At 42.4% G+C, this 12,255-nt stretch overlaps 1 protein-coding gene across 1 annotated transcript; it reads left to right on the top strand.

The window, feature by feature from the left end:
* Positions 1-2,988: 2,988 nt before the first annotated feature.
* Positions 2,989-5,647, top strand: hoxa1a (homeobox A1a). The gene is made up of 2 exons (XM_046360791.1): positions 2,989-3,814; positions 4,761-5,647. Exons 1-2 carry the CDS (start codon positions 3,199-3,201, stop codon positions 5,129-5,131), a joined length of 987 nt encoding a protein of 328 aa, XP_046216747.1. The 5' UTR covers positions 2,989-3,198; the 3' UTR covers positions 5,132-5,647.
* Positions 5,648-12,255: the final 6,608 nt, after the last annotated feature.

Raw genomic sequence — 12,255 nt, 5'->3', positions numbered from 1 at the left:
TTTTTGGATGGGATTCGCAATTCGAAGCCAAAAACGCGGAAGCTTTGTAGGCTTTTGGTAATAATTCATTTTTATAGCTGTTCAAATACAGCGCGCGGGCTCTCCAAGCGTGTAGGGAAGCGGGCAGCAGAATCATGTCACCCTCGTGCTATAAGTAGTCTATTTCAAAACAGGCTGCTGCAGGCCTATACATTAGTATTCATTTTAAACTTTTTATATTTTCTAAAAATAGCTCTAATGCATTTAATGATTGGGGAACAGTGTAGGCCTATGCCAATAAATACATTTGGTTAAATTGGGATTTTCATAAGAATAATCTATTAGGGCAAAATGGCTTTCGGCTATAAATGTGTTTTGTTCTTGCAGAAATATATTTATCCACAGTCCTGGAGAAATGTGTGTATTGACCATTTCACTGTGCAAGTTGTATGAAATTTGAGTAGAATGATTACATTCCTACACCACTCAACATGCTTATGCTTGTGGGCATACTAACCACCGGTTGCTACATAGCATGGATCGATCATAAAACGTATCATTGCAAAGTTAAGTGCATAGCCTTATTACATTTAACTGGAGTGACGTTTAGCCAATATTTAACTTCCTAAAAACAAACTGGCAGTGGGCGTGTATAGGCTATGCACATATGCGAAGAGGAAAGCTGCTATATAAACCTAGGCTATACAACTCTGATCCAACGCGGGCTTTCCTTTCCAAAGGCTGGTAACGAAATCATTCCGAAACAATGCGCCTTTTCTCTCCCCATTCCATGTTCGCACAAAGCGTATTCTGGAACGTTCAATGCTGCGCCCACGCACTACTAGGTGCTAGGCTGTGTGCGCCGTTGTAGAGAGAGAGAGAGGATGAAGGGAGAAAATGGAAGAGTAAGGAAGGAGTGTGATACTTTCTTGCATTTCTTAGAATTGTAGTGAGAGTCTTGTAGTGTCAGTCCGTATTTATGCTAAATGTAAGATAGGCCCTATCAGCGTTCATACGGGTTGTGCTCTAGAAGCTCAATGTGAGCTAATCTACTACCGCGGGGGAAATACTGCTGAGAAGGAAAAGAGGCTGTTGTAAGAATGACCGACACTAGGCCATACAGTCCTCTCATCATCCAGTAGGGGCGCAAACCCCTCTCCTCCTCTTCTCACTCTACCCTCGTCCTCTCTCTGTCTATGTTAAAGTGTGAGTGTGATATGTGCCCTTCTGATATGTGTCTATCTGTGTGCGATAACAATGATCATACAGTTCAGCTTGCAACTGATTTGGAAACATCATGTCACATGTCTTTGTGACGTTATATAAAAACATAATTTGTGACTATGATGGAGCCATTATGACTTGGGTTTTGTGTGTGTGTGTGTGTGTGTGTGTGTGTGTGTGTGTGTGTGTGTGTGTGTGTGTGTGTGTGTGTGTGTGTGTGTGTGTGTGTGTGTGTGTGTGTGTGTGTGTGTGTGTGTGTGTGTGTGTGTGTGTGTGTGTGTGTGTGTGTGTGTGTGTGTGTGTGTGTGTGTGTGTGTGTGTGTGTGTGTGTGAGAGAGAGAGATATGCTATGTGCCCACTGCCCACAAAATTAGGTGGAAACTGAGCTGCACATCCTAACCTCGTGTCAAATGTATGACCATAATTCCCTCAGATTACACAGACCCACAAAGAATTTGAAAACAAATCTCATTTGGATAAACTCCCATATATACTAGGTAAAATAACAGTGTGCCATCACAGCAGAAATATGTGTGACCTGTTGCCACAAGCAAAGAGCAACCATTGAAGAACAAACCCCTACTTGAATAACTATTTGTACATTGTTACAACACTGTCCATGGCCAGTAATATAACCTTTGACATGTCTCTATTCTTTTGAATCTTTTGTGAGTGTAATGTTTACTATTAATTTCTGATGGTTTATTTCACTTCTGTTTGTCATCTACTCCACTTGCTTTGGCAATGTAAACATGTTTCCCATGCCAATAAATCCCTTTGTATTCAATTGAGAGAGCTTAGCACCAGGACTGGGAGTACCAGTCACCCTATATTTTACCCTTTCTCTGCAACAGTATATTTCATCACCATTCATTTCTCAAACGGTCTCATAACAGGATAATCAAGCAGCAGTTTCTCCTCAGGCTGTAGGAGCCTTACAACACAGACCTCACAATATTAAATCAGCTGATCACTTGATCACGAGAGGAACCTACACTGTAGACTGGCCTTTGGAGCAACACTATTAAAACTGTGTCACTATGTTTCTTGGTGATGGGTCAACTCTGTGGTCTTCAAATATCATCGTGGGGCTCAGCTAGCCTGCCTCAAAGAAATCTAAACCCTACAATGCCTCTGTCCCTCTATCAACGCAGAGATGAGGTCAAACGACGGGGAAGTCCTTGATACATAAGTGATGTATACAGACCCCAATCTAGTGAAATAACATAATGCACGTTGAATCCTGTTGAATAGGCCCACGGGTATGGTAAGTTGCAGTTGAGAGGGACTCACGTCTCCATGCCAACCAGCTGATGGTATTAACACACAGTCTCTTATCTTCTCTCTCTCTCTCTCTCTCTCTCTCTCTCTCTCTCTCTCTCTCTCTCTCTCTCTCTCTCTCTCTCTCTCTCTCTCTCTCTCTCTCTCTCTCACTCTCTCTCTCTCAAAATACATTCAGTTATGTTTCCATATCCCCCTGTTCATCTTGAAATGCCACCTTACCTCGTGCACACTGAAGAAACAGAGTAGGTCATTTCCCTGGAGGGTCTGGGATAGCCTATAACTATTCTCCAGACAGTCATCCGATGCTGGGCAGGCTATAGAGTAGATGCCGTATTTGCTGTTCACCGCTCTACATGCGACCTGAGCGCTGTCTGCGGTGTCTGCGGTGTCTGCCTCCGGGCTCATTGTTTGCTCGGCCAATACATTAGTGCCGAAGCACGTCACCTTGATCGACGAGCGCTTGGAATTTAAATACCCACTCAGACACCAATCTGTCACAGCTAAGGGGACAGGGCCAAGCAGCTCACTGGCTGACCCGGTCCACGTGATCACCCACCGTTTCATTGATATCGCCCTGTGTTGCCCCCTCCCTTATCTGATAAGGCAGGGAACCGGTAAGGTGGCACGGTCACCCAGGGTGAGACAAGGAGAGATTAATCAGAAGACCGGGCCTTTTGTGGAAGGTCTCAGTCCCGCTGAGACAATGCTACAATGAGCAGCTTCTTAGATTACTCTGTGATGAGCGGCGACGGCGGGTCCTGCTCAGTCAGGGCTTTCCACTCAGACCACGGAATTACTACATTCCAGTCCTGCGCAGTCACCGTGAACAACTGTGGGGCGGATGAGCGCTTCATGCCCAATAGGTCTTCCCCGGATGGCATCCCTCACCAAACGGGGTCCTACCAGACTCCTACTGGCTCTCTGGGTTTAGCCTATGGGGCCCATCCTGCCTGCGGCTCGGGCTATGGACCCCAGGGCTTCTGTGCCACCTACAACCATTACGCACTGAACCAGGAAGTGGACTCGGCCACGGGTTTCCCCCAGTGCGCCCCATTAATGTATTCCGGCAACATTTCCTCGTCCATGGTACCGCAGCATCGCCAAGGTTACGGGGGAGCGCCCCTGGGTCAGCTCCAGTACGCTCACGCCACCTATGGTGGCGGGCACGAGCAGGCGAACCTGCCTCCTTTCTCTGGGTGCTCAAACCCGCTGTCACCCCTGCACGCGGCCCACCTTGACTCGTGCTGCTCGCCCCTGTCCTCCGAGAGCGCCTCCAACGCACAGACCTTCGATTGGATGAAAGTGAAGAGGAACCCGCCCAAGACAGGTGGGTGCCGTACCATGCATAAGTTGACAGATGAATGCACCTTTCATAAACCTAAATGTAGAGTGTGAGTAATAGATCGATTGGCCGCCTGTTATTATTGGAACAGGTGTAGTAAAGACACATTTTGGAGGAAGTAACCCAAATGCAGAGTGGAGGATGAAGGTTTGGCCATTGCAGTTTCAAATAGATATGATTTCACAATGACACGCTGACACAACACCACAATGTCATGGCAGCCATTCTGACGCCACATAGATCGTATCCAAATTACGCATGGTGAGTGACATTATGGAACGCTTCTTAGATGCAACAACATGGCATTCAGTTCTATGGTATTCAGCTCTCAAGTTGGCCAAACTCTCCTTTAGGACGTGTTTTGAAGGGTTGGGCCATATATAATTACCAGTTGTAAGCCTGAGTTGTAGACCTGGTAAGCTATTGGTATGGTGTCTGGTTTGTCTTGGCTGTGATATCTGGAATGCATGGAACATTTTGGGGTGTTGGAGAAAGTGGACATCTAAGCAGGCATTTAATACCCACGCATAACGCGTGAAAACGGCGATGAACTGTTTGCCTTTCGTAAAATATTGAAAACAAAGTAACGAAGCATTCCACTGATGTCATCATAAGTGATTTGAGCATGCATGAAAGGTTGAATGCGTGAAAATTAACATGTCACAAAGTAATTGTGGCAATGTTTACATTGTTGTACATTTGAATATATACATTTGAACTACTTTTAGTTATGTTAACTTCTGGCGATCAAAAAGGTGGATTTAAACCACTGTGCGTAAAAATGACAGTACCTTTCCAAACATGTGTGCACGTGGCACACGATTTCTAAGATCATAGGTTGGGAGAAATGTGTCAGTTGTCCAACTTCCTTGGCCTTTATTTCGTCCTGACCTCCAGGTAGCCCTCATGTTCTCCCTTCATTCCTCTACAGGCAGATCAGGGGAGTATGGCTATGGGGGGCAGTCCAACACCGTCCGGACCAACTTCACCACCAAACAACTCACCGAGCTTGAGAAGGAGTTCCACTTCAACAAGTATTTGACCCGCGCGCGGCGCGTGGAGATCGCGGCAGCGCTTCAGCTGAACGAGACTCAGGTCAAAATCTGGTTCCAGAACCGCCGGATGAAACAGAAGAAGCGCGAGAAGGAATGCCTGCTGCCCACCAATGGCGCAGTGTCAGACGCGAGGGATAGCTGCCCGGAAAAGGCAGCTGGATCTGAGAAGTCCCTCTCCGCCCCCTCCACCCCATCTCCAGCCTCTTCAACAGTGTCCTCTGGGGTTGACCCATACTCCTCCAGCTAAAGAATCCTTGCCGCGTGGCAACGGTCTACATATAGTAAATATAATATACAAGTCCTAATTCGGATAGGTTAAATTAATTTGAACAAGGTAAATATAAAAATGTATGCACTACTTGGGGGATTTTGAGACAATGAGATTGGGCTATTGTCCTGGCTACGTGGTTCATCTATGGTGTGTTGTAATTTGTGGTTTAAACAGGGTAACACATCTGACCAGTTCATGGAGCTGTGAGTTCAAATCTGTCAGATTTCTATTCCAATTGTTCGTTCATGTGTAGAGTATTCATAGTGCACATGGGATACTTTCCCAAGTCAAATGCTGCAGAGTGTACCATTGCTCCACAACGAGCTGGATTTATAACCTACACAAGCTGCACAACGAAACAAATACCTCATGTGTGCCAGATTGATTCATTAGACAGTGCAGCACTACTTTCGCAGACTGTTTGCACTAGGAGTTGTGTTTTACGCACAATCAGCCAGGAGAACTCTTATGTGTGGAATCACTGCTGGCACATTCTTAGAATACCTCCCGAATCATTTTCAAACCTGTGTTTCCGGCCTGTGTTTGTACTATCCTAGTGTCGCGAGTGTCAATCTGAATGTATTGTGTGAGGTTTGCATGATACGCCAAGCTTTCATGTAGCCTATACTTGATTGGACACTGAGTTTTATCAGTTTGGAGACCGATGATGACGTATGTCTTATAAGGCTTGTCTGTTACTATTTATTCGAGCAGAGCACATGTAAATGGTTTTTCAGCGCGATGTTTACGGGTCAAAATATGTGTATTAAAGTGCTTTTGCCTCTACGACATTTTCTGGATGTATGTTTATTGTGGCTAAAAGGATGATAATAGGCCTTTTTTTCTCACCATGCATGACCAAGCATTCAAATTTGGATCTCTCGTCAAAATGGAACAGAGCCCATTTCTGTCAAAGGAGACCCGTGGAAAGTGGAAGACATGACCCATATGCCCCTAGATGCTACTACAATAGTGTTATTCTTATATGATAGCATTGCACGTGTACCTGTATACAGGCCTCTGAGAATGACCCGACTATAGTAATCGACTACAATACAATAGCTTAAGGTTTCTCATGTCCGAAGTTCAACGTCATTATCTCTCCAGCATAGGGCTTTATGTGTTCCAGTTTAAACGTTGTCAGTGCATGCAGCCGTGCGCATTCCCGTCCCATGGGTTAAAGCATTATTGGCATAATAAAGGCATGTTTTTCCACGGAGGGGATGAGAGCGCAGACGTCAGTGGCATTCGCGATGACAACCTTATCGAGCTGCTGGCTTATTGAAGGGACAAAAAAAGGTAATAGATTAAAACATCGAGAGGAGGATATTGACAAGGATGAGCCCCTCTGCTCCTGTCATTTTCGGTGTGACTGTCAGGCTCCTCAAGGTACCAGAGATGTGTGGCATCACCCCCTGACGGCATAAGGCTGGGAAAGGATACGTCAGAACGGATGCTCTAGATCCACGGTTGAATATGGGCAGAGACTTGGCTTCGGCAGTACATAAGGTGCAGGTACAAATATTGCAATGTGCTAGATGACGTGTCAAGTACCAAAGGTGTGCGATGGGAGTCATGCGCATTCGGATCCCCTGTCCACATTGAGAAGGACAAATAGAGGCCCATGTCCATTGATCTATTAGATAGATGTAGGCCTATGTCCATTGATCTATTAGATAGATGTAGGCCTATGTCCATTGATCTATTAGATAGATGTAGGCATATGTCCATTGATCTATTAGATAGATGTAGGCCTATGTCCATTGATCTATTAGATAGATGTAGGCCTATGTCCATTGATCTATTAGATAGATGTAGGCCTATGTCCATTGATCTATTAGATAGATGTAGGCCTATGTCCAATAAATACAGAGAAATGTCAATATGTTCATGCATTACATGTAAGTGGTCATACGGGAAGATGCGTGTCTGTCATAATGACTGGAGAGTATAAAGTCAGCAATGAAGTCAGGAGCTCCTCTCTCTCTCACACACACACGCACACACACACACACACACACACACACACACACACACACACACACACACACACACACACACACACACACACACACACACACACACACACACACACACACACACACACACACACACACACACACACACACACACACACACACACACACACACACACACACACACACACACACACACACACACACACACACACACACACACACACACACACACACACACACACCCACACACAGTCAGTTTCAACAACAAAGGACTACGGTAGGACTACTTGTGCTTCATCTCCCAATAGCGATGTTGAATCAAACAATCATACAAACACAGCGGAACTATATATTTTCAAATGTTGACTGAGTTTAGTGTGTATTATTTATTATTATTATTATTATTTTTTATTATTTATTGTTCCTCATTTCAATAGCTTCCATTGAGGAAAATAAATATATGAATATGATATGAAAATAAACCAAAATAGTAAGCCAATTCACCGTCCTCACCACTCTCACAACGAACACACCCACAGTTCCATTTAACCTGCCTTTTTCTTTTATATTGTGAATTTGGATTGCAACCATGAATATTTGGTTAGTTGCTGTTGGAAAGTGGTAAAGGCAAATATTGGTATGAATTGGATGAGTTTCAAGCTGCCACAAAACAGTAAGTTTACACACTGGTCTAAAACGAGAGATTTTTCTTTAAAGAACTGTTACTTATTCTGAACACTTCACGTTACGTTTTTCAGGCAAAACATGTCTGCTAGCTGAACTCGAGGTTGAAATCCACCCGGGAGAGCTGCTATTGTGCGCTAGGCCTCGCCAGCTAGCTCGGGCTCTCAGGGGATAGCCGGAACCGATTGGACTAGCAACGTAAGTGATGCTGACGTTTCTTTTTCCGTGGAGAGTTTGAGAAACGTTTAGTTATTTCTAATGATAGACATTCTCCTTATTGGTTTGAAATTGGGCCGTCTGATCAGTTTTGGACAAAAAAAAAATGATTGCTTGATTAGACATTGGCATCTTGTTATCCAATTTTACTTTTTTTGTGAGGGTAAAATCCTGAAAGACACCGTCATTCCTGAATACTAGGGGCGTTTCTGTATAAATAGTCATACATATAAACAACGATGTTCATCAGGGGTTTGGTATTTGTGTTGGTTGATAGACCAGGCCAGTCATGTTTGTCGGTCGTCTAGCCACTTTCAAACATTGGCCTGCCTACCAGTTGGTTGAGGCCCTAGGCTGTATACACAGTTTAAATATACATGTTATTTACATATAAATATATGCTATTTTCGTGAACACAATTCTTCTTATTTGTTACATACAATGGTCCATATGTGATCAAAAGTTCCCAATAGTCAATTAATGAACTTGTCGTTTTCTCTGCTCAAAATCTGACCTGCTAATATGACACGTGTTTTCACTGAATGTTAAATAGTGAATAGCCTATTTGCATGTTAAATTACGATACCATGTTACACCAATGTTGAGCCTGTAGCATATCCAAAATGAGCTCATTGTTTCACATGATTTAAAAAACAATTATTTTCCTTGCTTCAAATATTTTATTTGAAATAATAGAAATTTGCAAGATAATTTTCAATGTCAATTGATCACAATGTATTAATTTTAAGAGATCATTTTATATAACATTTAATTCCACAAATGTGTCCAATATTCTTTTCAAATAATCCTAGACCCTTGTTTTGGTTTTGAATCTTTCGAAATGTAATCAATATCTACAAAATGACCGTTGGTATTATATTTTCTGTTTGCCATGAGGATAGAGAGCTGGCGTCTGTCTCTATATCGTTTGCGTCACCGTGCAGGGCCGTGCTTATGAAATCATTAATGCGATTACTTGTGTAGACTTGTTTAAAACGCCAATAACGCAGGAAGCACAAGGAAATAAGGACATGTATTAACACAGGCCTATTGGAAAATACATGTATGTCATTGTAAAACATTTCCACCTAATTGTGCCAGAGTATTAGTCCACAAACAGGGTTTTATTTATTTATTTATTTATTTGTAGTTTAACAATTTGAATCTCAAAATAAATTACATTTATACTATAATGTTCGAGTTTTATCCAAAATAAATGGCCAAAACAGAAAATATAATTTCCAATACTATTTCAAATAAAAAGTTGTTCTTGTAACATTCATTCGATAATCTTCATGCTTCATAGTTGGTCCATTGGTTAAATTGTAAATGTATTTCATGCAATAATATTACAATATTAGGACAACCTATCAGATATTACTATGGTTAGAGTTACTATACTCAACGTTACTATACTCACTACTATAGTCAACGTAGGCTATCTTTAGCAACTGCTCTACAGCAGTTCTATCTATGATGCATGCTATGATCCATATCTATGTCAGTATATGATATATAGGCTAGGCCTGTATTCAATTGAATTCAAAATACATAATATTTACCAAAAGAACCCAGCTGTAGGCTATAGGCTACCAACATGTGTCGTTTTTGCCTGGAGTTTCATATCCGTCTGTCTATATGAAGCCTATCCGCTATTCTCTTCTTTCTTTCTGTAGCCTACACGAGGCCTTTGGAACCACTGAACGTTCCCCCACACCAGCAGTAACACCGTATGAACTCTGGGTACCAGGGCGACGAACACCGTATGAACTCTGGGTACCAGGGTGACGAACACCGTATGAACTCTGGGTACCAGGGTACCGAACACCGTATGAACTCTGGGTACCAGGGTGACGAACACCGTATGAACTTTAGGTACCAGGGCGACGAACTCCGTATGAACTCTGGGTACCAGGGCGACGAACACCGTATGAACTCTGGGTACCAGGGTGATGAGGATTGAATTACAAACACCAAGTAAAGAAAACTCGGGGTCATTCCGCGGTCACCGTTCCTCTCCGAGGTTGTTTGTCACAGCAGCCCGGAACCCAAACAAAAGTTTAAAGACCACACTGGGAAAACAACACAGTCACAATCTAGATACAAAGCAATACTCATTCTCGGTTTTAGCAGGACACATCTGTTGTAGGTATAATTCACGTTTTTAGTCAGTGAAAGGATTGTTCTAACATACCTTGATTCTGAGGTCATACACCGGCCGATAGATTCTGCTCACGTGGTGTTCTTGTGTAAGCCTAGTTGATGGTACCCATTAGGCTCGCGGATAAACAGTGTTCGATGATAGATGTCTGACGTAAACAATTACGGCCTTGTGATGGGGGAATAGATGTTTAAAAGTTTTGACATAAGGAGGTGACGTAGATTATGAAATTGAGTAAATCTTTCATCGTGTATCCTGGATTTGGACCAGGAAGGACAATTTGTGAAAAATAACTTGAGCATTGGAGGATGTAATGCAACATTTTATTATCCAAATGTAAAAACACTTTTTGAGTGCTCACATTAACTTTTCAAGTGAAATCCAAACATTTCGGGACTATTTCTATTTGTCTTGATATATTCTAGGGAGGCCTAATGTTATCATTTTTCTCGTTTCCAAACCAACCGTTTTTTTTCCGGCGGTAAAAGTACCATAATCAAATGATATTAACTTTCAACAAGTTGTTTTAACTGATTCAACTGAATCGGAATTAGCACATTTGCCATAACAACTTCGTTTGTTTCTTTTTTGATTATCTTTTGTAAACTAGATTAATTGAATGCTTTAGACCAAAACTAATTATTTGAGGAAGCGTCTAATATAATATCGTAATTTCATTTTTTTCTTCTATTTCAACTGGATCGTTAAGATCATAGTAATAGTAGGCTAATGTCTCTAGAAACGTTTTCTTGTCATTTGTTTTTGTAACCATTAGACCAATACATAAACGGATGTTATAATATGCAATTCCGATATAGGCCCTACCATTTCTGGGTTGCACTCTCTCTCCCCTTTTCAATTTTATTCAAAGAAGTTCATAAAAAAAAATAGCACAAACCACTACATTTTCAATAACATGTACAGCTGATTGTTATATTATCTGACAAAATGCACTTGCTAAAAACATAACTAAATCATCTTTACAGGAACCAAATACTACTGTGTGTGATAAAGTTTTCTCAGATGAGTCTGATGGATGCAACTCTCAAATGCATTGTTAGCAACAAAAATAAATATCTTTTCGTTCAACGGTTTACTTCAGTTTTTAACTTTGTTTGATTCTTCGTTTTCCCGGCAAGCCTTGCTTTCTGGACTTCTGTTGTGTTTATCGATGTCGTCTGCGCAAGAGTGATTGAGGCAGGCTGGCGCGGACATTCGGGCTGGCGCGCACACTCTTTCAACAATTTGTTAAACTTAATGCGTTCCATTTGTAAACTAAAACCCTCTCAGAAGTTTGAAACGTTATTTATCACGAATCTGTCCATTTAGTTTTCTATTCTTCAGACTTTTCTCTATCAAAGGAAGACTCCTTCGGGGAGTAGACAGCACGGAGCCAGTTTTTCTTCCCAAAACGTTTCTATCTTTTTTTTCTCAACATGAATCAATGTTGTGAAGTGGATAGTGTCTCCAAAGCATACGCCATAAACAGTTTGGGGTTTCGCATTAGTGCTCAATGACAAGAATAGCACGAGGTGATGTTTGAACATGCTAAACAGATCTGAGACATCCACCATTGAAATTCTCTCTCTCTCTCGCTCTCTCACTATGTGTGTGTGCGTCTGTCTGTATGTGTTTGTGGATCTATTTCACCTTGTATACATTAACCTATAGGCCTACCTATGTTATGAAGAAATCATCAAACAACACTTTGTGTTTCTGTGATCAGGTATAACGGACGTCTGTCCTCACTTCTGCTCCCTTCTTAAGGCAGAGAGCCGAAGAAGAGTCATCAGATGATGATAAGAAGGGACGTGTGATAAAGGGATGATATGACGTCATCAGCAGCCATCACAGTGTGAAAGGGACAGGACAGCTGAAGGTACACAGGTATTCACACACACACACACACACACACACACACACACACACACACACACACACACACACACACACACACACACACACACACACACACACACACACACACACACACACACACACACACACACACACACACACACACACACGCACACACACACGCACACACACGCACACACACG

The sequence above is a fragment of the Oncorhynchus gorbuscha genome, linkage group LG09 (assembly GCF_021184085.1).
Source record: "Oncorhynchus gorbuscha isolate QuinsamMale2020 ecotype Even-year linkage group LG09, OgorEven_v1.0, whole genome shotgun sequence".
Lineage (NCBI taxonomy): Eukaryota > Metazoa > Chordata > Actinopteri > Salmoniformes > Salmonidae > Oncorhynchus > Oncorhynchus gorbuscha.
The sequence above is the reverse complement of the archived record's forward strand: the minus strand, read 5'-3'. Positions and strand labels throughout refer to the sequence as shown.